Here is a 27,280-nt window from a genome sequence, read left to right as displayed (position 1 = left end):
ACCCAGTTCTACCCCCGACTCTCTTTTAACATTTTTCCCTGCTGTGTTTTTAAGCCAAACAGTTTGGGGCTATTGCTTTTCAAAATTTATTTGTTTATTTATTTGTTTTTATTTTTTGTAATTGGCATTCAGTGTTATCTAGTGGCCTTTACTATGAGGTCTCTTTCCTGAACGCAGGAGACTGATTTTATCTTCCTCTGCTACCTCTCTCCTAGCAAGCTTTGCTTGACATGTGGGCAGGTTTTATCCCTCCATTTTGCTGCTCAGGCTCCTGCTTATGCCAGAAACTGTTTCAAGCGCTTTACATGGACTGCTCCCTGTGCCTCGGCTGGTACAGTGCTCCGTTTCCCACCCGCCTCTCGTTTATAATTCTCCTCCCTTGCCATTATTTTCTGTTTCTTTAACTATTGCCACATCCATGATTTCCTCGATTCCTCCCCCCCACTCTGTTCTGTGTCTTACTACCAAGCTCAAAGGACACAGACCTTCCTCAGCCTCATCCCTTGGTTTCAACTCTTTCCTTCCCAGTTGCAGCCGCTCTGGTTTCAGTCGGCTCCTACTCTGTGTGCTTATTTCAAAACGCGAGGGAAGGCAAGGGAAGGCAAGGCAAGGCAAGAAGGCAAGGCATCCGGAGGCGGATGGAGGGAGGTGTGGTATGGCAGGTACACACAGACCGACATCCACAGGACCGAGGTACCCCGCCAGGCTGGGAACCAGGCAGGTGACTGAGCTTTTACACACTCCGCGCGCGTTTCAGTCAGCCTGGAAGGATTTTGGGAGACGACCCCGGTGGTGTGATTTTCGGAAACTCTCGGTGCTGCAGGTGTTTGACTCCACAAAAGTGGGGAGGTCACACATAGACACAAACTGCTAGTTTCTGACAGACTCCACCACTACTCGAGAGGCCCGGGGGCTTCAGCCCCCGCTACCCGCAGCCGCTCCCCCCTCCCCGCTGCCCGGCGGGGCGGGACTCGGGGCGGGGCTCGAGGAGGTTCGGTCTCGCTGAGTGGCCGCCGCGGGCCGGGGCGGGACGCGGGGGCGAGAAAAGGTCCGGGGGAGCGGCGGCGGCGGGTGCGAGTCGCGGGTTGCGGAGCGGGGATGCGCCTGACGCAGAGCATGTGCACCATCGCCGAGTGCGCGCCCGGCGGGGACGGCCCCGCCACCGCCCGGCCCCGCCTCGTCAAGATCGCGGTGGTGGGGGGCAGCGGCGTGGGCAAGACAGGTGAGGAGGGGGCAGCGGGGCGGGCAGGGCGGGTGGGGAGGGCGGCGGGGCCGGCGGAGCGCGGCTGTAACGGAGCTGTCTGTGCCTGTCCGCAGCACTCGCGGTGCGGTTCCTCACCCGGCGGTTCATTGGCGACTACGAGCGGAACGCAGGTAGGCGAGCGGCGGCGCGGCTTTGTTCCCGCCGGGATGGGGATGGGGGGAGGGCGTTACCGCGAGGGGAGGAGAGGGGGGAGAGGGGCCCGGCCACTTCGCCGCCGGTCGGTGCCTCCGCCGGAGGTGCCCGGGCTGGACGGCGCGGCGTGCGGGCCCTGGGAGTGAGTGCCCAAAGCCAGGCGCAGAGCCGCGTCACAGGTGGGAAAGGAGGAGCGAACTGTCCCCCGGGGCTGGGGGGGCACCCGGCAGGTGCCGCCTTCGGTTCGAGCCGCCGCAGGGTGTCCTCCCTGGGAGCTGTTCCCCTCCCCGGTCTGCTCTCGCCACCCTCCGAAAGGGGCACGCCAGGCATAGCCACACGCGGTTTGTGACCGCAGCAGCCCTAGAGATGGGTTGTACTGCAGCCCCGGACTCTGACAGAATTCGCTTTATGTGGTGAAAGTGCCCCTTTTTGAAGGAGTCTTTTAGCTGAAACAAGAAAATATTCTGTAAACCTACTGTTGTGCAGTTCTTTGCGAACTGAGTGCCAGGATCTACACGGGCTAGGCAAGGCCAGCTTAAAGAGGAAAATGGGAGAGGTGATGTTATGTACTTCAGCGAGTACAGTGGGGAGTCTAAACTAATGCCAATGTAAAATGTGCAGCATTCTGTTGAGGAAATTACTTGAAAAAGCCTAACAAACAAACCAACACAGCATATCTTACAGGCCAACCAGCAGAGAGCTTCACTTAAGTGTGTAAATACAAAATGACAAGCAAACTGCTCTTCTGTATAATAAAAGGTGGTTATTTTGCACTCTAACCTTTATCATCCAAGCTAAAATAGTCCTTAAGAAGTGATTAAGTTCCACGTTGCACACTATTAAATACCAAGCTTCAAAACAAATCAATACAAGATTTAATCCCAGGTTTCTAGTAACATCAGAAACATTGTTAACACACAGAAAGCTTTTAACGCTGGTTTTGTGCCTCATAAGTGGCAATACAGGTTTCTCTACACAACTAATGGGCAGCAGAAGCAACATTTGTCTGCAGAGTGGTTGCTGTATTTGTGAACCTGTTGGTGTTCTTGTCAGGTAATCTCTACAGCAGGCACATCCAGATAGATGGAGAGATGTTGGCCATCCAAGTACAAGATACTCCAGGAGTTCAGGTGAGCTAGATGCAACCATGCAGTTTACCAGAGCAGCTCAAAGTGTTTGTGTGCTGGTGTCCTTCTGTGCAGCATCTTGTTATGGTCTTTCTAGAAATATTTTGCTGTCCGTTTCAGAGTTTGGTGTTCTGTGTGGGAGAGGTGGTAACTAGCGTTTTAACCAGTCAAGCCAGCTGTGTTGGGTGCCTGCAGTGTGCTGGTAGTAAAAGGAAACAACTCACTGTTTTGATGAATCATTTGTTCATTGGAGGCTGAATTACTGAAGTGTCTGTTCCTGTATATTTGGAACATTAGGCACAAACCCAGAAACAATTTTGTGCAAATAAGGTACATGTGGAAAAAAATGCTATGATCACTGCCCAACGAGCTTCATAAATGTGTATGACAGAAAGCAAAGTCTGCTACATTGTGGCTGTGCTCATTAGTGTGTCACAAGTTAAAGTTTTGAATATATAGACCTGAGTAATGCTGGATTGTTGCCTTTTTGAACTGGGCAACACTCCAGGTCTAAATGCTTCCAGCTCATATCTTTGCTTCCCCAGACTTACTGTCTAGCCAGTTAATTTCCCATTCTGTGGAACTACAAAGTCTTTCTCTGCATGCAGAACTACTCAGGTCAATTTTCCATTTGAGTATAGCAAACTCCAGTGTTAAATTCCAGCTTTTTGCAGCTGAATCAACATCTGCATTTATTCGCTATGCTCAGATTAAGTTCATACTTACAATGTGAAATGCAAATATGTCTCTCTGAACCTGTAAAATGCTATTTGGCCTTACAGACTCCTGAAGACAGGTTCCTTTAATCTTTTATGACTGCAGCTATCTAACTTGAGACCGTTCATTTTTCAGATCCACGAACACAGTCTAGATTGTAATGAGCAGCTGAACAGATGCATTCGCTGGGCAGATGCCCTAGTGATTGTCTTCTCCATCACAGACTACAAGAGCTTTGAGCTACTCAGTCACCTTTACCATCATGTTCGACAGCTGCATCCAGGGAACACGGTCCCCATTGTCATCATTGCAAACAAAGCTGATCTCTTGCATATCAAAGAGGTGGAGCCTCAGCAGGGACTTCAGCTGGCCAATATGCTGGGCTGTACTTTCTATGAAGTATCTGTCAGTGAAAACTATAACAACGTCTTCAATGCCTTCCATCTCCTCTGTAAAGAAGTCAGTAAACAGCAAATAACCAGCACCCCTGAGAGGAGGAGAACCTCTCTTATTCCACGGCCAAAATCACCCAACATGCAGGATCTGAAGAGAAGGTTTAAGCAAGCTTTGTCTGCCAAAGTGAGGACTGTCACTTCTGTTTGACAGCGGTGCCCTTGGTCTACCTGACATTTTGCCGGAGATTGAAACCTTGGGTATTTAACACTGGCACATCTAGAGTCCAAGGCATGTGATAGAAGGAGTATAGTTTGAGTAGCCTTTTACATGGCTGTAGAAGTCTCTAAGCAGTTGCTTAAAAAAGGAACAATGTCAGATTGGAAAAGGAAAAAAACCCCAAAACACAAAAACTCTTGAAAAATAGTTCTAGGATGTGACTTGCAGAACAGGTATTTTCATTTGGAAAATGAACTTTTCAGTAAATGAAACTGTTTGTCTTACCCCAGTTGGACAGATTTGGTTTTCGTTTGTGCAGAAACAACCTTTTAGCTGTAACTCAACTTGTACTTGAGCAGGGAAACGTCCTGAACCTCAGGTCACTGTTCAGAAGTAACCACTTAAGTCTTGTTCTCACGTGAATTAAGGACACAGCATGATGTATGTGTTTAATTTTATTGCACGGTAGAACTGTTTTTTTTTTTCCCCTGTATTTCAAAACAAATAAGCAAACATGAAATTGTTCTGTAAAAAGAAGTGTAAAGTAAGTGCACAGGACTGAGCATCAAGACTGTAAACAATGGTCCTTTATTTTTTTACTAGCCATGTTACTGCAGACAACTTGACCAGATTCTTTGTATGCAAAACTATTGTCTGCAGACTGTAATCGTATTTAATTACAAACAACTTTTTTATGGTCTCCAGACTAAACGGTCCAACAGGGAGCTTCCAAGGAATGAGTGTGGAGTTGGAGTGATAGTCTATTACAGATGCCATTCGAAGACATCTCTGTCTCTCCTGTGTGCAGTAGGCAGAAAAGGTGTGAAGCATGGCTGGCTCCAGGCAATGAAGCTGGGGGCTTGTTCTGAGCGGAGCCAGACCACCTTCATTCTTAAAACACATGGCAGATTTATATAAAGAATTTTTTTAAAAATATTGAGTCAATGGAGTTCACAGCCTAAGGGCCTTATACACATGCACTTTAAAAAGCCAGTTGTGCTTTTGCTTAAACTGTAACTTATTTATTTTGTGTACAGTTACTTCTCCTAGGGAGTGGACTCTTCATTCTTACTGCCTTGTTCAACATTAAATTTTTGAATTGCATATTTCCTCCTGTGTTGTTTGTGGGTGGGGAAACAATGGGTGACAATCAGAGAAATGCTGAGATAAAGCAATAGCTTTCTCAGGGTCATTAACATACATTGCAGAAACTGTAAGGTGGCCTTTTCTGCCTATACTGTTCCTTTATTAGCTTAAACCACAGGGGGGGTAGCTCTCACAACTGCTTTACAACTTCCTTTTTAAGAAATTCTTTTAGGAGAGGAACTGAATAAGGCAGAGACCTTTCAAATGAAAATGGGGTTCTTCATTTCCCCTTGTCAAAAATACTTCAATATTTCTCAACTGGAAAGGACTGGTGTGAGGTAGGTCAAAATTGGGAAGAATACAAATTCGAAGTGACTGCCTCTTTCTCCTTAAAAAAAAAAAAATATATTGAGCTATATCACAATGAAGAACTTAAATTGCAAGTCTTCAACTACCTCATGTTTAAAGTAGCTTTACTGAGAGCCTTCCTGAGGAGGCTGTTTCTGCTGGGCTGAGGCTGACGGCTGTACAGACTCACCTGGTTAGTGCACAGCTGTAGTAACTGGTGCAGGGAAGCTCTAACAGGGTCCTGCTGATGACAATCTTTTGGATGATGAGCTACGAGCCAAAGTGACAGGACAGGAGTTGCAAACAAAACTGAGCTTGCCCTACCAATCTGAACTTACATGAAATTCCGCTTAGCTTATTAATATAGTAGTAAACCTTTTTGCCAAGGGTGGCTTCTCTTCCTGCCTTTTGAGTACTGCTTAGTGTCACATGCAGAGGACTTAAATATTCCTTGCTGTGGTCCTGCACTTGCCCAAGCAAATCTCTTCTGTGCTGTTCCTACCCACATGAAACTGGGAGAAGATCTCTCATCTTACCTATTCCCTGAGCACAGGCTATGTGTAGCTGCTACAGCTATTTCCTACACATCAGAGCTTACTATTACACCAGGGCCACTGGAAAGATTCCAGTGCAGTTTTGGTCTAGAAGTACTTGAGTATGAGATGGTGGCTGAGTTCCAGTATCAATTGCCACAGCTGTGGCCCCACTGGCTGAGAAGATTCCTCCAAAGTGTGTGTGTGTGGGCCTGGAAAACTAGTTTTTGCTTCAGTCAGAGGTGCTACTTCACCCACAGGGAATGGAAGATCACCAGTGTCTGCTTAGACTCACCCCTTGTCTTCTCAATACAGTACATCTTTAGATGGCCAAGTCAGAGACCTGAGAACATCTGATGAAAGAGAGGTGAGGGAGTGGAGACCACACCTGCCAGCCTCCATCATCTCAGGAAAGCAGTGGCATCTCAGAGATGTGAGTACCTGAGCTCACTGGCCAGCAATGGCCACCAGACATAGATGAGCCTTTCTGCTACAGAGCTGTTCTGTGAACAGAGTGCGGAAAACGTTTTAGGACACCTCCTAAGATAAAAGGTCTAGATTCCTAGGGGCAATAAAATAATGCAAAAGGGGTTGCAGGAATATGCAGTTCTGGCAGGTGTAGCTCTGCATACTAGGAGAAAAGGAGAAGATGGATCAGGTTTGGCACTGTAAGAGCATTGCTTTATTGATTACAGAATTTGCAAAACAACCATATTCTAAGATTAAACAGTACAGAATGAGAGAAAAGAAACCAAGAGACTGGCTGTTTGCTTTCCAGTTGCTCTATTCAAACTATTCCTTGTGATTTTAATATTGCAATCACATAACATTTCTCATTTTTTATAGCACAAAGTTCCATTCTATAGTCATTCCTATAAATTTCTCTTCCATAGAGGCGACATTGTCCATGCTTTATAATTGGTCCATTGTTTCCTTCCAGCCACTCGAAAGTGAACTTAAACCAAAATGCACCCTTTTCTGAAGACCATTATAAACATTTAGGAGAACTAATGCTAACTAGTGAAAATGTAGAAAACTTCCCATTTAAGCTACTCTTTGGCATAGTAAAGAATGCTATGATAGAGTGAATGCCACTTATAATTTCACATTCTCATCTCATTGTAAGCTGTAGTCATAGCATTCCTTAATGAAGAAAGAGGATGCAGCTTTAGAGCTCCACCATTTTATGCTGCAATTCGGAAATCTCGGTGCTATATGCAACTACAATTTCTATTGGCTGCTGCTTTTTTATAACAGATTGTAGCAAAGTTTTATTAAAAAAATTACATAACTGAATTTGACTGCAGCTCTTCTGTGATCATAAAATAAAATCAGTTCTCTAATCATGCTGTTCATAAATCTAGTTCAAGAATGGATCTGTGCTGTGGCCTCTTGAAAATGTGACCCTGCCTTTTTTTTTTCTCTTTTTTTCAAATCCATGTGAGGGGAGGATTCTTCCAGGGTTATCATCCAGCCAACACAGCCCATATGCCCTCCTGTGTAAATCTAGATATGTGTGCTGTCAGAAACAATCTTTTCTTCTGGGACTGTGGGTGGAGAAACTAGAGCAGGAAACAGAAAGCTGAGAGAGAAGCAGCCATGTAACCCAGGCCTTGAGTCTGATTCTCCGCTTCCCTGCCTCTACCAGTCCTGCCAGTAGAGCATCACTGGACTGGGAGCTGCTGTGCCAGCTAAATCAGGGCTGTGCTCCATGATCTCTCTGCAGTGAGGGACAAAGTAAGAGCAGAGGCTGTTCACATTGTATAAGGCACACATATTTTGCATGGTAGCATGACGAAGGGTGGATTTTGCTAACCTTTCACTCCCTCAGCAGCATTTCCCACCAAACACAACCCCAGCAAAACCATTAGGAATTTTCAGAGAAAAAAGTACTGCTTGTTGGGGAGGGAAAATTCAGCATCACCTGGTCCTCAGCTGCTCCTTTTCTAGGGAATTATTACAATCATCCTCACTATATCGAATGGGGTTGGGAGCGATTCAAACTGCACAGTGCTATTGTTAAGGAGGGGGGACTTGTTGCTGGACAACTGGACCATTTTGAAGAGCTGCCCACTAGCTGCACATGTTCCCTTTCAGCCAGATACCCAGCTGCTTCACCTGGAGCTGTAACTGCAGCAGGTGACATGTCAGTTTTTGGAGGGCTACTGAGAAGAACGACAGACCAGGGATTTGATGTTTCCGGGTGAGGCACTCACTCATCTTTTCCACAGATCCTCCCCTGTCAGATATCAGTGTCAGGCTGGAGGTGGTCTGGGGCAAACAACAACTCAACAGCACTATGTGGTGTCAGGAGTGCAGAGGAGAGCACGATTACCTGAAAGAAGGGGAACAAGAAACAAGTCAGACTGAAGGGAACTGAGACAGTGTTAATGAGCCATGGATATGAACGTTTTGCTTCACCCAGCTCTAGACAGGCTGTGTGTTTCTGGTGTTTACTGACAGGGCAATACGACTTGTCCAGTGAAACTGTCTGCTCTCTAATAACTGTAGTTAAATCACTTTAAGGAGCATAATGACTGGTAGCATTGTATTCTTAATGAATGTGTGCTTTGACACACTTCTACCCACATCTTACCCGGTGATTTGTTGTGACTGCCATTGCATTTGCTGTGAGGCACCAGCTGAGGAAACACTGGTTTCCTCTCCTTTAGCACAGATCTGAGTGATACCTGTTCTTTCTCAGTTGAAGGTAAGATGAGCACCACAGAAATGCTGCTGGCCTGCTGCAGGGAGCCACAGTCCCTGCTCAGAAATGTCTCTTCAGACCAGGCACATGATGTTCTGCATATCAGGCCAACCCCGAGCATTGACAGATACTGTTGCTTTTGTTTCTTATGGTTTTTAACACCAGACAGGTCTGATGAAAGAAGTCATCGCTCAGTACAACCATGATACACAACCTGCTAGATGCAGGTATCTGTTTTCCTTAAGTGAAAACTAGTATATAGTTGCCTAGTGTGAGCAAAGCTATCACTAAGGAGCAAGTGCACACGCTCTTGCTGTGTGGAGCTAACCCAGGGTCGAAGTCATAGGACACTGCTCTTACAGTCCATAGGGTCAGGACTGCAGGCGGGGATGTGGGGGCAAATTTAATCATACTAGCCTACTTGAAAATGAATTTGCTTCTTCAGTGCAAATCCAAGGACAGGAAGCACAAACATCAACAATGGAGTATGTCTGTGTGTCCGCGTACTGCAGTAGTTTTCAAAGCACTTGTTCTGTCCATCATATGGCTTAAGTGTGTGGTAATGCTGCATTTCAACTTTTTTTATTGTTATTTCTTTCATCTTTTCACTTCAGATACTGAAAGCATCCCTTCTGTACTGGTGATAGTCTTCCCCTCACTTCTCCTCTTCCCTTGTCCTCCCACACAATCTGCAGCAAACTGACACTGATTATCTCTTCCTTCCTAAGCCTGAAAAACTCTCTGTAACTTGCAGATGCCAAAGGCTGACGCTGTCTTACTTAAATTACATGAGAATCAGACTGTAGGACAGTATGTGCTCATCTTGTTATCATGCAGCTTAACTGAAAAGCATGAAGCGACACGTTACCAAAGTTTTTTGAGTGTACAAGCCAAACATCACCAATAGCCATTGACAGATAAAAGCAATTTCTTCTTGGAGTCCTACCACTGAACCCTGAGGGGATTGGTGCAACTAAAAGCAAGCCCAGAGAGAAAAAAGAGATCTGCAACTTTAACATCTCAGAAAGCATGCTGCCAAATACAGCAGGACTTTCCTCCTTTCCCCTCAGTATCTCTGAGGGCTCATCCAGAGGGATAAATAGTGAATGTTTGTTCTTTCATTTTTAAAGAGAAGAGGGGAATTCCCCAGATAACTAATGTCCACCTCTTCTCCAGGCAGCTCTCTTCAGGACAGTCCTTTGCAGACCTCCTTGTTCTGTAGAGCGTGTCTGTCTTTCATCCTTCACCTGAAGGGCTACCCCTCCTGGTGGCAGCCAAGGTGGAAGAGCCAGGAGCTCCCATCCTGACCCACTGAGCTCCAACGGACAGTTTCCCCCCAGCAGAGGGCAGGGAAGGATGCAGCTAACATCTGCTGCTGCATCTGGAGGGGTTTATCCGTCTGCCTGCCTCAGCCACAACCACATAGATGGTTGTGCATGTTGGGAGAAGGGAGAGTGAAACTTCCTCTCATGCTCTTCATTATTCTCCTGATTTAAAGCAGAGAAAGAGAAGTAATTTCTTCCTTTGAAAGTAAGGTACTTCTCACGAGGTATGGGGAGCTATTTACCACCATCCAAAACCCAACAATGCGTAGGAAACACTGTATTCCTTTGTGCTGCTCCATGAGAAATAAAATAGTCATTCATATTCAGATGCAAAGCAGTTCTGTGGATGGAAACATGTGTCCTTTTCCACATTTAAATGTCATTTGCCTCAATTCCAAACAATTGCTGAAGTAATCAGTGCACGCTGTCAGTTTTCTTTCAGTTACTTTCCTCAATTTTTGCACTCACACATTTCCCCATTTTTCCAAGACACAATATGAGTACAAATGTTAGTGCTTTGTTTGACTGGAAGGGACTTGGAAGGCCAGTGCTCCTCTGATGCCTGAACCTGATTGCTCGAACAACACAAAAAAGCTCTGTTAAACCCTGGCTCAAGTTAGATAAATGCCAGGCTTCTTGAAAAGAGAATAATCCTAAACAGGTGGTGCATATTCACAGCTACAGTGCAGAAATCCAGGTAAATCCAACAAACTTACAAACTTTTTTTATGTGAGAGACTTGCACAACTGCTTCTTTTCTTCTTTCTCTTCCTCCTCCCACCTCTCCCCCAAAGTCCTTTCACCTCTAACACAGCACATTTGCACAAAGGGCAAGATGCAGTAAAAGCTTAAAATGCTTTAGGAATCTGCCTCAGAGGGTGACCTGCTGCCAGGGTTAAGCCAAAGCAAAGCAACACCAGATCCAGTGTCACCACTGTCAAGCCTTAAGTTCCTTCAGAAAGCCAGCTGAAAATCCCCTGCATAGTTCTCAACCAACTCAGATGTTAACCCTCTGTTTATCTTCCAGGGTGTTTTAATACATTTTGTGCGTGGATTAACTTGCCCATCAGTGTGTCACAACTCAATTCGCCTCCAAGAGGGAAAAGAATTCAATTCATTGTTTTGAGATTATCAATAGGCTAATAGGGGAGAAATGTGTTATCAGATCAAAAAAACATCGCTAAAAATGGTATTCCATCTTACAAAATACTGCTTGAGACTGGTTTGCAAAGATAACTAAAATATGGAAAACGCATGTTAAACTGAGGGGCTGTTCTGCCTTTGTTTAGCTCCATTTTGCTACTGATTTCTCTCTAATCAAAACTATATTCCATAGGAATTGAAAATAAGATGTTCACAAGCCACCCTGGAAACTAGAGTTACATTTATGAAGAATCTGGTTACACGGCACTTTGGAGTTTTTATATCACCCTTTTTATCTGCAGTACTCAACAGACACCTGAGTGGTCCTCCAGAATTAATGGTGCCACCAGAGTTCATCCATCCTACTCCTCTTCTCCCTCCCTTCTCCATTCAGATGATAGCTACCGTAGTCAAGTTCTGCTGCCAGAGAGCAGTCAAGGCGAAGACCAGCCGCATGGATGCTATTGAAGCTTCACTGTGAGAGCCATCCTCCTTCAAGGAGTCCAACAGCACATTCAAGGGATGCAGAGTCTTGGGGGCTTTCTCCACATCACCTGCTTCAGGTTACTTAAGGTCTAGTGGACAGGTATCTATCACAGATACCTGGCCAGAGACAGAAACAGTACAGCTGTGTCTAGGCTAATTTATTTTGCTCCTCAGCAATGCTAAGTGGCTTGCCTGCAGGATTACCATGGATAAGTCAGGTAGTACCCAGGCTCCTTCAGAGTATCCCTGCACTATGCCAGGGAACCTGTAGCCTTTCAGAACAGCAAATGTTTCTGTTTATAAAGAATAAAAAGAAACTAATCTTTTGAGACATGGTGAAAGTTCCTTCAAATTAATGTCAGTCTGTTCTGAATTTTCCAACCTGAGTCTGTACTATTGTTGCTGCCTATAGCATGTAAAAAACCAGATCACCGGTGTCTGAATACTTGTTGTCTACACACGTTTCACAGCAAAACCCTAACATCATTTCTGTCCACGTGGCAGTGGCTTTCTGAAGGTTTGGTACCAGTGCTATAAGGAACATGATTTGATGAATTTTCTTATGTTTCATTTAGATAAGAACTGTATGTTTAGAGCTATTTTTACCTGGGTACCAGGTTTGTGTGTTGCTACCAAATCCTTCACCATTTTGACCTCAGAGACTGACACTCCACCAACCATAAAGATGATCAGAAGAGGATGATCACCAGGGTGAGGGCGATTCACCTGTAAAATTAAGGAAAGCATTATTTGTAGTTGCTCCATCCAGGTCCAAATCTATACATTGTCAGTGACTGGCTGCCTGAGCTGCTAGAGGAAGACCAAAGAGGAAGCTCAGAAAGAAATATTCATAGAATGCTGATTTCTGTAGCAGTTGAGAGGGAAATCAGTGGGGATGATGTCCAGTTAAAGCTAATTAACTGTTTCCAGGGAAATAAAGTCTCCATGGATTCCACTGAAGCCTAGAAGAGTTTCTTATGAAGTCTGAGGGCTTCTCTCTCCTTTCTTTCTACTTTACTTACCTCCCTTTCCCAGAGTGGGAGGAGAGTACTTGGGTGGTATGTGTATATTTTGGACATATGTATGCATGAGGCTTTAAGGAATGAGGAATAAATTACTACCCAGTAGAAGAAAGGAGTCCAGCCTAAACATGCCAGAATCCCCGGCTGAGGTCAACAAGGGAAAAAAATTTATGCAATGTGTTTTCACCAGTGCAGCGAATAATCTTTTACAGTTGATCCAATAAAAATAAATCAGGTCCTTTACAATATAAAATCAGTTTCTAGCTTGTTTAATTTCAGAATTTTCAATACTTGTACGACTGCCTTGTAACTAATATAGAGAAACTTTACCTCAAAGAAAATACTTTTTTCATTTTTCCCCATTTATCTTTAAAATGGCACAAACATTCCACTTCAGTTAAGACTTCATAAAACTGCATTTTGATTTTAAATGTGAAGGTGATGCTTTGCATCATTTTCTTCTTAACCACTTCTAGAAGTTTGACGACTTTGCTGTTTCCTATCAAACTCTTTCTTTCTTGAGAAAACATGTTGCCCTGACAATGCCTTTCTCCACTCTGGGAGTGATGTCAACAGAGCCCACGCAATTGCTCTTGTCACATCACCAAAATGTTTGGCTCTAAAAAGTAACAGAACAGTTTAATTTCTTTTTAGAGCTCCATATCCTGCCCCTCCACGAGCATAGGTTTTTAACAGCATTCATTCGACAGAATGATAGTGGTCATCAGCCTGTGTTTGGGTGCAGTGTGGTTCCTTTCCTTTCACCACCACAGCAGATACCTTTGATCCTTCTGGCTCTAGCTTCTGAGGGTACAGCTCTCCTTCTTTTCCTTAATTTGGCTTTCCTATATTTAGTCTTTGGGCAGTTTTTCATCCTGCAGGTCTGTCAGGCGTTCTGCCTGGCAACCTTCTGCAAAGACTCTTCCCTTTGAAGCCAGCACAGAGAGATGGTAGACTCTCTCTCCAGGCTAGCTGACTTTGATTACATAGGACTCCCTGTTCAATGCTGCTCCCCAGGTAAGGAGCTCTTGAATTCCTGGGAATTTGAAACCAGTACAAAAGCCTTAGATAGATGTATTAGTGAGCTGAGTATTTGTGTGATGGGTGTTTATTCTCTCATTTGCACCCACTTTGTCAGCCATCTTCATTGAGCTGATGGCACAGATACATATATACTACAATTGCAAGATGTCCTGCAACTAGTGCAATACTGAGCAGTTTTGCATTTACACCAACAGACCAATTAAATGGATACACCAGAGCTTACAAACACTTTCTTTATGCCCTTTCCCACATCAGTTTTCTCACTTCTTACTATCTGCACTCAACATATCGTCAACCTCAAATGAAAAAAAGTCAATTTTTACTACAAATACCATGTGGAGTGTAAGACCTAAATATTTACTTACAAATCAGAGCAAATAGACTATTACTTGATAAAAAACTAAAGTATTTCATGCCATAATTGCTGAAGGCACTGAAGCAAAGTTAAAGAAATAACTGCTCACAAAGATGACGAGGATAAAAGTTGACAAAGCACTCTGATGCAGTATTCTGTCAGGTAATAAAGTATACTATTTTTTTCCTTTTCATGGTTCTTGCTCTTCTGAACCCTGTCACCAGAGCAAACAGCTCCACTCCATCTCACGAATCTTCTGAATTACTTTGAATGAAGGGTCATTTAAAGAACTCAAATACTTCTTTATGGCATGAAGTTGTGTCACTGTTAAGGTTAGATATTAAAAAAAGACCAGAGGGTGGTTGGGCACTGGAACAGGCTCCCCAGGGAAGCGGTCACAGCACCAAGCCTGACAGAGTGCAAGAAGTGTTTGGACAATACTCTCAGACACATGGTGTGACTCTTGGGAATGGTCCAGCGCAGGTCAGGACTTGGACTTGATGGTCTTTGTGAGTCCCTTTTAACTCAGAACATTCTGTGATTCTGTGATTCTTAATGTCTTTCCTAGTGACAACCAACTCATAACAAACATGTGTGTAGAAGATTGGGCATACTGAAAAAGCACCCAGTATAAGAACATTAATCAGAAAACACAAGCTTCCAGGGCAATGTTAAAGAGAAAACGTCTTGACAAATCATTTCCTTCAGTCAAAATAAACCTAGATCCAAACACATGGTGCCTATATAAAACTTATTATTTTTCAGAAGACTAAAGTTCAAACCACAAATTCCAGAAATGTGTATTAAAAATACTATTAGGCATGCAAACTCTAAATTAAATTAAAATTGAAATGCAAAGGGTCTTGGGATCTGTAATTTTGTTATGTTATGCATAAGTGTTTTGAAGGAGGACAATACTTTGGGTACAAAATATTTGGCTATGTTAAGAATGCAAGTTTCTGCCAATTTTTTTTTTGTTTGATAATACAACCACCCAAGGCTCTTGCTCGAATGAACTGGCTGCATGTAGCTCAATACAACTCATTTCAGTGATACAGAAGAACTGAAATGGACTGCAACAAAAGTAACATGTATCTTCTGGATCCTTCTAAAGTTCAGTTGATTTGGGACATTTCCAAGACCTCTGAATTTACTGTGAAATCTGAATTTTGCATAAATCCCCAAGTGAAATTCACTTTCAGTTCAAAATGCCATGCATTAAAAATAATTCAGAGAGCTATCTTGGGCAATTAGAAAGACTAACCAAAAAACCCTCAAAACCTTTACATTGAAGCGAAAGAGCCCAAAGGAAGAGGGTGGGGGGATGCCCTGAGTCAGCAGAGTGTCCCAGTTGAGACATCAGGGCCTTCTCTCCAGCTCCAAGCCCCTCATACTGCATGCCCTCAGGATGCTGGTGGATAGAGAGCTCTTTGCTGGTGTGTGCGTCCGCGTGGAAAAGAGAGAGGAAGAGGTGGGAAAGTAGGGTGGCAGTGGTCAATAAAACTCTAAAACTGAAGCAGTAAGTGGTTGGAGGACAGGTTTGTTCTCATGGCTCATGGCAGCTCACAAAAAACAACTTTTTGCTCTGAGGAAAGTCAGTAGAAACTATCTTTACTGTCCTATGGAGGATGACTGCCAATAAGGATAGCAGCACCAATGATTCTGGTATTTGTGACCAACCAATTGAATTTAGCTGAATAACTGGAAAAACATGGCAATCACCAGAAACTAGGCTGTTGTGCAGGGCACTTGGTATCAATGATAGCAAGCTCAGATCATCATAAAACAAGTGTGGTATAGAGCAGCAGTCAAAACAGAAGTCCTTGAGGCAGGGAGACCTTTCCCCTTCACCTTCCCGTAACTTCAAAACAAACACACCTGTCAGAGAAACAACTTCTGGATGAGAAATATTTTTAAAAGTTTGTCCTGAATTAACATACCTGAGGCAATCACTTACCAAAGTATTTTTATGTGAGTTGGCATTTATACTCAGGCATTGAGGAAGAAACAAAAATATAAGGAAGCTCACAAAATAATCACTGTGCTGATGGTGTGATTGTGTCAGAAATACAGGCTGGTCAGAAACTCAGTCATGCAATAATTGAGCACATGCCAACAAACCAGGCTACAAACCAAAGGAGCAAGTATGGACATATATTTATGAGGTATGTGATGATGCCTATGAAATACTAATCTTACACAAAGTTCACTTGCTTGTCTCTTCAGTATACCCCTTAGTAGGATATTTGTCTTACTAGCAGAGATGCAGGTACTTACAGGTACATATTGCCATAATACATTTATGTCTCACACATACACACGCATATTATTAATAAGGATAGAGTAGTCCTCAAACTAGCCAAAGGTGTCAATGTCTGCATCTAAATATTTAGGCCTTCCGGAGTCCTGTTGTTTTTTTTGTTTTTAAGGATAAGTTATATTCCTGCCTTATGTGCACCAGCTTCTTTACTTTGTTTGACAGTGAAATATGTGTTTTTAATTCTTCTATTTTTGGGGGTGTTGGCATAAATTTTTTCAGTTCTGATAGATGAATGGAAAGAAATATTTCTATAGCTAGTCTCTTTTGTCTTGGGACTTTATCATAAACTATGAAGAGCTGAGACTTTAGATTTAGGAACCTAACTGAATACATTTTGGAAATCCATTTCAACCGTGGAAAGCGATTCCTGAAAATATGCACTGGATTTCAGGCAGATTTGATTTGTGCCCAAGACTAACTTTCGGTGAAACAACAGAAAAATAACTTTCTTATTCTGATAATGGGTTCTAGAATACTAGTAACACAACGGTCAAAACTGGTTTTGTCAGCTGTTTTTAAATGCAGGTCTAGCAGGCATCTGCACGAAAGAGAAAAAACTTTTTTTCTTTTCTATTACAATAGAATCACAGAACAATTCAAATTGGAAGGAATCTTCATAGCTTATCTAGATCATCTCCCTGCCTAAAGCATGGCCGACTTCAAAATTGTATCAGATTGCTCAGGGCTTTGTTTGGCCAACCTTTCAATATCTCAGAGATGGAGAATTCACAGCCTCTCTGGATTTAACCACTCTTACAGTGAATGTTTTTTCCTTATATTCAACTGGAATTTCCCTTGCTGCAACTTGTGTCCACTGCCTAACATAGTTTGCCGATGCCTCTTCCATGCTGAGAGGTAGTGGTGGTAATACTGGAAGAAGAACACTGGGCATAGTACAGAAACATACTGTACTCATAACCATAGTACTGATGTGGTTTGATGTAAATTTGGGTTTGTTTTCAATGGAGAAGTTAGGATATGCAGTAGGACAAAGCGGAATGTACAGCATGATAGTAACTCCACACTTCATCTCTGTAAATATTTAGCAAACACTTAGCATAGGCTAATTTGTAAACCAGAGTAAATTCTTGTAGAATGACTGTCTTAAAACATGCTAAGAGCATCCAGAAAGCAAATTCTAACTAGGCTTTCTTCCTCCTTACTGCAAGTTGAACTACATCAAGTTATAGAGAAGGCATTGAATTATGAAGTCCTCCTGCATCCACTGTGAGACCAGACTGTTCATACTTACTTCTCTTCTACCTCAAGGCTGCTTGGTGTCCTTAAAATCCTTTGATGAGTGCCTCGTGGAATGACTTTTGGAAATCCAGGTAGGTTAAATGAACTGGCATGCCTCTTGTTTTGTTCAGCAGGCAGTAGCTATCTGCACTGTAACTGCAAAGTGGTGCCTCAAGCGACCAGTCTCCCTGCAAAGATTTAACTTTCCTAATTTCCCCTTAAGTTCTGATGAACAGTATCAACTCAAATACATAAAATCAGCTACTGACGTAGGATGCTCTGACCTCAAGAAAATCTTACAGATCAGCTTGGGAAGGCTGGTTTACCTTCATGAACATGCTGAATCCAGTTTTAAGGAGATCAGTGAGGCCTGATGACATATGCTCAATATCAACAGGATCAAGTCGATCAGGATTACAGATCTCTTCCATGACCTGTTTCAGCAGTGGTTTGTAAGAAGCCTGCACAAAAAGAACAAGGTATTGTGAATAAACCTGTTTAGACTTGGTGCAACTGCTCAATATTTTATTTCCATTAAAGGTTACAAAAATCATCATCCTATAAAGGAAACCACTCAGAGAGTTTGTGACCTTGACTGCAAATGGTGTGCACCAGCGCAACATAAAAAGACTGAAAAGACTGGAAGACAGCCACACATTTACTCTGCCCCACGTGTATTAAATCAGTAAAGGGAGGCAAGGAAGAAAGGGGGACTTACAGTTTCTCTGGAATCTTTTTGGAGGTAGTACAGAAACAGACAACAGTAGGGATTACACTCTGTTGCCCATTATGCACCCAGATCTCATTCCCTCTGTAATGATTTTATTAACACTTAAACAGAGATTTTCAGGAGGGATGGCTTACTGACCACTCCTGCCTTCCCACAGGTGTAACGTCCCAACTAAAGTCTGGATTTCAGCAGGGCTGGGAAGAGGCCAACCTGCCTGTTTGCCCCTCATGGAAGAGCAGAGCTAAGGAGTCCCTGTTAGTCCTTTAGCTTTTATGGCCATGGCATTCCACATAATACTTCCACCTGTGGAAAACTCTGAGAAAACCCCAACATTACCAAGCATTGTCAGAGCTTCGGAGAAGTTAGGGATCAGGAAAAATGGAAAATGCAACAGTACAAATGGTCAGCATGCTGGAAGATCTGCTCCCAAAGGATCAACCTTGCATCCTCTTCAGGGTCCACAAACCCAAGCTGAATATAAATTAGTAGCCTAGTAATTTCCACATTTCTGTACCAAGGTTTAAACCACTCTGCCATCCTGAAAAAGTTTTTAAGATAAAACTTTTAGAGACTTTTGGAAAGATACTCTTAATGAAAATGCAAGCTCACTTGGTTTACAGATGGAGCTTTGTTTTGCTGCTTTTAACTTTGCCCAAACTGCAACAGAACCACAACCATTTCAGTAAGTGCAACTGTCTTAGAAAATTAGCAGCTTTCAAATTAGCACATTTGTTTTCCTTTGGGACTAGCCCAGGTATATATCATCTCCTAGATTTCTTAAGGGAATCAAGTGTAACATCATTAATTTTGCAAAGATGATATCTACAAGAGACATCTTGCAAAATAAAAGTTAAAATGGATGGAAAATAAAAAGCAAGCCACTTGGCTTGAAACTAAAATTTTCTGGAGTCATTAAGAAATGTTTTTCATCCAACACTTTACAGTGAGAAACAAAACTTACAGTTTTTGAATACAAGCCTGTCAACAAAGATTTATACTACTAATTTAGTTCTTCTCACAACATGTGCATAATTTTTAGTTGAGCCAACAAAGCAAATTTCAGCAGACATGAGCTGCAGGATCTTTTAGAACATGTTAAGATTTCTGTCAAATCTAGTCACGCAATAAAGAACTGTTTGAAAATACACATGCAGTCATGAAATTCTATGTATAAAAATCTGTTTAATATCTTCATAGATGAGGAACAGAAAAACATTAGGAATGAAATGGAGCAGAGATCAAATTACAGTTTAACAGAGAGGCTTACTGCACAAAATTAAAGGAAAAACATAATCTGATTCAGACAAAACTATGTACTCTAAAGACGTTAAAAATGTGCTATGATTTTGCATGTCTGAATTTTCAACGGCAAAATTTAGTGCCCTTCAAAACAATCTTGTTAGGCTATACAGTTACTAAAATGTAGACAGTATGATCACTTACTTTTTTAAACTGTGATAGTTTCAAATATTATTAAAATCTTTTATGATTTGAAATTAATCTATTAAATTTTAAGGAGTTTCTCTGGGGGCTCAAACTGTGTTTAAAATAGCTGTTAGAAACCTCAATGGCTACATCTCAGACAAGATTATAAAAAGAAGACAGAGAAAGAGAGAGAGAAAGAAAAAGAACGAGAAAAGGAAGAGTCAGGGATGGAAGGAGGAATGGATATAGGGATAGAGGAAGGGAAGGAGGAAGGGAGAAATATACTTAGATCAAAATGCAAGTAGTTTCAATAACAGGCAAAAAAAATACTCTCTTGCATGGTCACTACATGAACTGCCTTGATAACCTGATGAAAACATCTGTCATTTTATGTAAGACATACAAACTTCAGTGTGCTATAAAAAGTCCTTCTAAGACACAAGCCAATTCCCACTTATTTACCTTTTTGTGAGTCTTAAGAAGATATGGAGCCTTCCCAGCTTCTAACAGATGAAGCAAAAAAGTGTGTATAAGCTAAACCCAGTCCCACAGCACTAGGCAGAGCTGGGAATGTATATGGTCATAGGATGGGCACTACTTCTTCAGAGGAGCTAAACTGATCGCACACAACCCATGCATTTAACACCTGCCAGTCAACAGAGAGGCCCATTGGTAGAGAGCTGTGTGTATGATGGACAATCACATACTGCCTGCTTATTTCTACTATTATAAACCTCCTGGACTTCCCTCAGCAGAAAGTTCGTCCTATTCAAGCAATTAAATTGATCGCATGGACAGATTAAGGGGTTGCAAGGTGTTAATATATCCCTGTGTTACAGCACTTATCCCTAAGCAGACAACCTGGATTATATGCAAAGAACATACTGATGCTAACTACACCTTCAGGAAACCTTTCTTATCATCTCACTGCCTCCACACTGAACGGTATTAAATGTTCAACAATTTTCCCCATTTTGGACACCAGATTGGTCCTAACTGTTAGGAGACTCCAGGAACAGGTTTTCTTCACCTTAGATTTCCAGCAACATTTTGCAACAGTAATGATTACTGTTCTTACAAAGCAACAGTTAATTTGAAATACATCCCTCTGATGGCCCACAGCACTGTTATGAGTTTGGAAGGATTTTTTTCTGGCTCAAGGCTAGAATCAAGTTTTATGGTCTCTCTCTAAATCCCTGCTTTCTGTTGTAAAACTCTATTTTTAACTGAAATAGGTAAAACACTTCGGGGGAGACAAAGAAAAAAATTGTCTATTAATCTTTATGACCTAAAGTAATATCACAGTTCATGTGTTCCTATTTTAGAAACAGAAGCTGCATTTGTCACCTATTTACAAATGGGTCTCCCTCTCACACTCATAGCGATGGAAGAGAAAATACATGGGAATATTGTTGCTGTATGGATGTGGAAATCCTGTTTTGCTACGTCATGATAGGTCTTAGTCAAGAACCACCTACATCCAGCCCCGCATTTCACAGGCATTTTTTGTCGTATCACAGTGCTGCAGAGCAGATCTCAAATTTCTTCCTCAATGTTGACATTGACATGGATATGCTTAAGTTTGGACAAAGGACTTGAGGAAATTCTTGATGATTAGGTCAATTATAAAATCTATACTTAAATCCCTTTTACGTGGGCAGAATGCATATAGTATTAGCACATCAACAAAATTAGTGCTGTAATTTTGACAGTATGCTAGAGAAATAACATACACAGGGAAAAGAAAGATCCACTTGCCTGGTGGGTGTTGCTGCCTGGATTACGTATGGAATTAAACTGTTTCATGTGCATTCGAACTCTTGTAATATCCCTGAGGGACTGAAAGATACTGTCCACTGCATCTGTGGCTTTCTGAGATGTCAGGTTCAGTAAGGAGTCACAGCCTAAAGAAATAAACAAACATGCAGCTCAGTGAGTGAAAAACTTTCACGTGTTTTGATAATAAGCAGTAAGAAAAGGATAATTGGGAGGAAATTTTTAATTAGTTTCATCATGTTATATTCCAGAAACTCAGGGGCTTGTTAGATAGCATGTCCTCAGCGTGGCACAAGCTAAGCAAGAAAACAAAAATCCTAGACAGCACGCAAAGTGAACAGCACCTCTTTAACATTTGTAACCTCAATCACACAGCATTTTCGTCGGCATAGGGTATGTTTTGCTCTCCACAGCAAACAAAAGGGCCTATGCTTTGGACCCCAAAGAAGAGTCCCCCATTATGTGGAAAGGAGCCAGATGGTTTGCAGATCTCCTTGGGCAAAACAGTCATGAAGAGGGGAAGTGCTCCTCAGGCATCATACCTGGGCTCTCGCTGGCATCCTGCTGACTCCAAAGACATTTCCTACCTTTGCAACGAGAAAAATGGGAAGAGTTTGTGCTAAATACAGCAGAAATGACAGCCACACATTGGGAAAGAGCTGTATTACCACAAAAAAGCCTTTATCCCTCAAAGTGGCACAGTTACTACTTTTAATATATTTTATCAAAGCACTTCTGCTAAGGTATAATGCTTATCGCCCACTGAGGCCAAACTCCAATTACAGGATGATGTAAAAGGTCCCTCCAGGTGGCCAGGCAGTGCCTTGGCAAAGAGAAATTATTAGTCTTGACTCTATCCCCCTCACCATGGGACCTATATTGATTGCACAAAAGCATTGAAAAAATGCTTTCTCAGCTGATCTGCTGATAAGAATTATCCAAGTGAGAGATAAGTGGGTCACCTGCTATTTTTATTGCCTTGTCAACACAGCACTACTTCTTTTGATATCTCTGCTTGCCTCCTTCCCACTTGACTCCTTGTCCCTGTGGCAGCAGATCCACCAAAAAATAACCCTTCTGGCCACATGTGCACACCAACACACTAACTCCTGCTTATTGCTATTGTCTTCTCCAGGGATGCTGCTGTAGTGGCTTGTGTGTCCATCCTCCAGTTCCACAACTGATCCTGCACCAGCAAAACTCTATGTCTATGCAGAATCCTGCTGAGAGGACAGGGTCTCCCTGCAGGTCCAGTGCCTGCTGGCTTGCATTGTGCTGTGCTTGTGGAGCCTGACACTGAAAACAGGCATTGAAACTCTCAAGAAAGCGCTTGGATTTTTGTGTAGGAGGACCCTGAACAAAATTTCCTCTACAACTGTAGAGGAAAGAATCCTTATATGTTAAAGAAAAAATAAAAAAGGTAGTACTTTCAAAATCTACAGGGAATTTTTAACAGCTAACCTGAATTACTCTTTCACATCTCTGCGATCTGCGTAGCAGAATATATATATATATTTAAAATATATATAACATATATGCATACACACACACACTTATAAAGGTCTGAAACTATTCCTACAAGACGGTGATTAGACACTGAGGTTTCATTTGTCTGAATATTTTTTTTTGAGAAGCTCCAAGCTGGATCCCCAGATGGTGCAATAGAACAGATAAAATGACTGCTGCAGGGCTACATCAAACCAAGCTGCTGAGGATTTATGCCATTATAGCCCACAAAGCAATGAAGTGAGCATGAACCGGACCTCAATGACTTCCATGTTATAATTCTAAGGCAGACACTCATATATTTTTGGACTTGAAATTAGTAGATTTTTTTTAATGAGTGCAAAATAACTTAGAGGAATACTTTTGTTTAATGTATGTGAAAGATCTGCATGCTCTGATACTCTGACCAAAATTCGTTTCAAATCCACTTGTCACTTCTCACTTCCGGAACTGCAGTGCAGTTTCCAGCAGACATGGTCTGCCTTTGTAGCTGGAAGCCCCAGCAATGCTCCTCACCTTGCCTGGCCCAGCTTTTTGTTACTGGGTCATTCTTCTCTTGAGCAATTTCTCGGTGAAGTACAGCTACTCATTACTTGAACCTCATTGCCAGGGAAATGCTGTCTGGAGCTTGGGCTTTTCTTCATAGCTTGTGCTGACACATTCATGGGCTGGAGGAGGTAATGAAATCACTCACCCTCACCATGTGTTTCTCAGGCCACATCATTTCATTAACCAACACAACAGGTGTGTAAGCCTTAGTGCGCTGGGCTGTGTTCAACTCTGCCTTCTGGCAACACAGAGTGTATCTTGAGGAGCACCAGAGCAGAGAGTGGCCCAATGTTTCCAGTTCCCACATTGGAGTGCGGTGGTGGACCCGGTTTGGGACCCCAGGGGGGCACTGGAGTTGAAGATCCAGTCTGGCACCAGTTTAAGGCTGACCAGACAGAGGGAAAAGAGGTGTAATTTCAAAGGTTTCTCAAAAATGGCGCTTTCTTGGGACTTTCAATCAAGAAATATCATGTCCAGGGAAATTAGGGATCTCTTTTTCCAGTGGGACATCCAGTAATTCCTTTTTAAAATGTAAATTAAAGAATAAATTTTCTTTGCAATCCCTTATTGTTGAAATTAAAATCTCTGAAGGGTGCTGTCTACCTGTTGCACTGCAGTAGGGCTGTAGAGGGGAGCTGAGTTTCTTTTCAGCCTGGAGAACAACAGAAGCTTGTTCTGAACAAGTGGCAGGCCGCTACAAATCACCTCCCATTCCCACCTTGCCCATGAATGGGGCTGTGCGGCATATGGAGAGCAGAACACAATCCCTCTTCTCTGCTCGCTTCATGCTACCAAGAAATCTGCTCCTTTTACAACAGTGAAGAGGTGGAATACATTAGCTGCTGCACAGCTCATGTGCTAATTAAAACAACTCTTCCTGTTACTGTTTTTTCTTGGGAAGTTAAATGCCATTTGGAGAGCATGCTTCAATGAATTCCTTTGAATCCCAAGCCCTATTATATATGGGAAAAGGTGTTTAAGTGAAATGTATGGATTTCCTGTCAGACTTGAAGAAGCCCAGGTATGGGAAAAAAAAATCACCACTAACCTGTACAGGAGTAAAGATTTTAAAGCATATATCTGAGATCTTGATGACATCCAAAGAAGAACACAACCTAGTTCTGAGATAAGTGGTGCCCAACCCCACTGATACTGCTTTTGTTCTGCTCCCATCCACTTGCGCTGAATTTGAGGAAAATGAGACTGTCAGGAGCTGCATTCAGTGCCTACCAGGATGAGATACTGGCCCTTATTTTTTACCTACTTTTGAACTTTTTCATCAGAGAGAGTACATCTCCTCTTAAGCTACACATTTGCACAACCATTAGTACCACAACTAACCCATTCTCACAAGAAGCTTGGAAAAAGAAGAATGAATGGAGATGCTCTGCTCTACAGTATGGAGTGACCCAGAAACCAAACAGGACCGGTTTTTCTACTTATTTCTGAAACTGGAAGGCAGATGCTTTAAGAAGAGGACACAGACATTGTGAACTAACGAGATCTATATTTACAGAGTGGCACGTGACTGATTATTCCCCTCCTCCATCCAAATGTAACAAATGGGAACTACGGACCTGTCCTTAGTGTCTTGGTACATGGTCCAGGCATTATAAATAAACTCGTTCTTTCTCTAAAGCAGTATGATAATTATTAACACTTTGTGAAGGACTTTGATAATTCTGAGGGATCACACATGTAGGACTCCAAGGGCATTTCAGCACATATCTGATGTTTATTATATAGGGACACACCTGGTGAGCTCTGGATCTCACTGGGAATGGGCAGCAAGAGCCAGTGATGTGCTTGGAAACGTTCTTGCCATCAAATCTTTGAACCCTCTTCTGGAAACCATTCTTTGGTGTGCAGGGGATGCACAGCCCACACGGCTAAGTACTTTGCTGGATCACAAGCTCTAAAGCTGTACATGTAAAAATCTGGCCACTTATCTGTGTGATTAAATACGGCTTTAAGAGCTACTTTCGGAGAGTAATTTTTTTTTTTTTTTTAATTTTGGCCTTAATATCTGTCCTTTGGATGTTTCTATTTTACAGGAATATTTTATTGCCTTCTTCTTGCCAAAATCCAACAGCACAACATGTAATACCAACTTTTATGAAGCGCTGCAAGCTTAGTACTGCAGGTTCTCATGTTACATGAAATTAAACCTGTCAATTCAGTGAACAATTACAGTGGAAAACTAAGGCACTTACTAGAATAAATTGCATAAATTAATTGCAGGAATATAAGTTAGGCTCAGATGTGCTTTCTGAGGGAAATTATTGTAACAAATTCATTAGGGAACCATTCAGTTGCTCCCTCAAGTCGTCCATATCTTAATTAAAAACTCATAGATGTTAATAAAGCCATGGTAAATGCTCTGTAAGTCTAATAAGGCCTCCCAATAATGTTCTTGCAAGAACTCAGTAAAACTCCAGACTTTACTAAATACAGAGTTTTACGAACATACCACCCCAGGACTTATACAATCAAATGTCCTCAGCCTTCTGCAAATTATTCTCAGATACCCTCCTTTTGTCTTCAGACTGGTGGATGCACTGTGGCAAGAACAGGTTTTTTTCCCATCAAGGACTTTCTTGCTTCTTGTACAACAGCCAACACCTTTCAGTGATGCTATAAAGCTTCACCCTTGGATCTGCTGCCTCACACCTACTCCACAAGGTACTCTAAGAGGTACCATGTATGTGAAGGACAAACAATGTGTGGGGACAAGGGATGAGGTTCGTGTCCAGGTAGCAGCAGGTGAACCAGTAAGTACTACTGGTACCAGTATGGCACAGCCTCCTTAACCAGAAGAAGTCCATAGGAGTCTAGATGCTTTACCCTCTTGGACTTGGAGGGGAACATCTGGAAAACATGGCAAGTTCTGTAAATGTCTTTATTTTTGTAAAACCTTTCTTCTTTATGTTGATTACAATGAATCACATTTTTAAAACAACAAAGTAAAATAAGCCTTTCAGTATTTTTGTTTGAATTTTCCATCTTTGTTTTACCTTGGACAATAGAAATGAATATGACCAATGTTTTTTGCATTCACAGTTCAGTTTGTTTGTATATCCCTCAAACTGCCAACTCAGGCTTGCAGACATGATTGGAAAATGCTTTCTTCCGAAAACAACAGTCCAACTGAGTATTTTTAAAAATGCATGGAACTGTTTCAAATCATAGTTCTAAGAATGTCGGTAATGGAGAAAATGTCTTAAAGATATTTTCTTTCCCAATTAAAGTTCTTTCCCAATTTAAGTTCTGAGCCAAACCAGCACTCAAAGTATCCTTAAACTAGTGAAGGCAGCTTTATACAATAATGTAAATGTATAGAAGCATAAGATGACAAAACTAATAGTTGTAATCTATTTATCAGCAACTGAAACAAAACAATATTTTAAAAAGGAAGACAAAAATAATGACATTCTAATGCTATGTGTAATTAATTATCTGTTCAAAAAAGCCTCTTCACCCAGCATGCTATAGCACAGGTGAAAAACCATCTGAAAACCAAAAAAGATAATGGGCACTTAGGTTGCATTCAATGGGCTATATTTAATGACAGATAAAAATGATAGATTAGAATAATTACAATTTTAATTTCCTCTCTCTTATTCAAATTAACAATTACAGTACAACCCCTAAGTACCTTTTGCTTAAAATTCGCAATCATGCTCAGAATAATTCCCTTAAAAAGATGACATAGTTTACCTTCTAAAATTCAAATTAAACCATAAAAGCCAAAGCACTAGAAGGTTGTTTTCCAAGGAAAGACTGGATGAAACAGCTAAAACCTATAGGCCAGTCCTGTATTAATCCACACTGTTAT

General features: G+C 42.0%; 2 protein-coding genes across 2 annotated transcripts in view; one reads left to right on the top strand and one right to left on the bottom strand.

Annotated features, from left to right (window-relative positions):
- The first annotated feature begins 1,036 nt into the window (after nucleotides 1-1,036).
- On the top strand, nucleotides 1,037-4,956 carry RASL11B (RAS like family 11 member B). Its single transcript, XM_017807893.1, has 4 exons — nucleotides 1,037-1,222; nucleotides 1,318-1,374; nucleotides 2,450-2,526; nucleotides 3,376-4,956. The coding sequence occupies exons 1-4, from the start codon at nucleotides 1,099-1,101 to the stop codon at nucleotides 3,841-3,843; spliced, it is 726 nt and encodes a 241-aa protein (XP_017663382.1). The 5' UTR covers nucleotides 1,037-1,098; the 3' UTR covers nucleotides 3,844-4,956.
- Nucleotides 4,957-6,473: 1,517 nt separating this feature from the next.
- Nucleotides 6,474-27,280, bottom strand: part of SCFD2 (sec1 family domain containing 2) — a 191,039-nt gene continuing 170,232 nt past the window's right edge. Inside the window, exons 6-9 of the mRNA XM_017819778.1 lie at nucleotides 21,373-21,518; nucleotides 17,786-17,920; nucleotides 12,086-12,205; nucleotides 6,474-8,154 (exon numbers count right to left, since the gene is read on the bottom strand). Of these exons, the coding sequence (XP_017675267.1) occupies nucleotides 8,062-8,154; nucleotides 12,086-12,205; nucleotides 17,786-17,920; nucleotides 21,373-21,518 (494 nt within the window). The 3' untranslated portion in view covers nucleotides 6,474-8,061. The remainder of the gene's footprint in view (nucleotides 8,155-12,085; nucleotides 12,206-17,785; nucleotides 17,921-21,372; nucleotides 21,519-27,280) is intronic.

The sequence above is a fragment of the Lepidothrix coronata genome, unplaced genomic scaffold (assembly GCF_001604755.1).
Source record: "Lepidothrix coronata isolate B3197 unplaced genomic scaffold, Lepidothrix_coronata-1.0 Scaffold0, whole genome shotgun sequence".
NCBI lineage: Eukaryota > Metazoa > Chordata > Aves > Passeriformes > Pipridae > Lepidothrix > Lepidothrix coronata.
The sequence above is the reverse complement of the archived record's forward strand: the minus strand, read 5'-3'. Positions and strand labels throughout refer to the sequence as shown.

What these genes read in the sequence shown, in the direction of transcription:
- RASL11B (XM_017807893.1), top strand. Translation starts at nt 1,099, where the DNA reads ATGCGCCTGACGCAGAGCATGTGCACCATCGCCGAGTGCGCGCCCGGC. An exon ending in CAGCGGCGTGGGCAAGACAG is followed by an intron (nt 1,223 to 1,317) that starts GTGAGGAGGGGG and finishes GCCTGTCCGCAG; the next exon opens with CACTCGCGGTGCGGTTCCTC. An exon ending in AAGATACTCCAGGAGTTCAG is followed by an intron (nt 2,527 to 3,375) that starts GTGAGCTAGATG and finishes TTCATTTTTCAG; the next exon opens with ATCCACGAACACAGTCTAGA.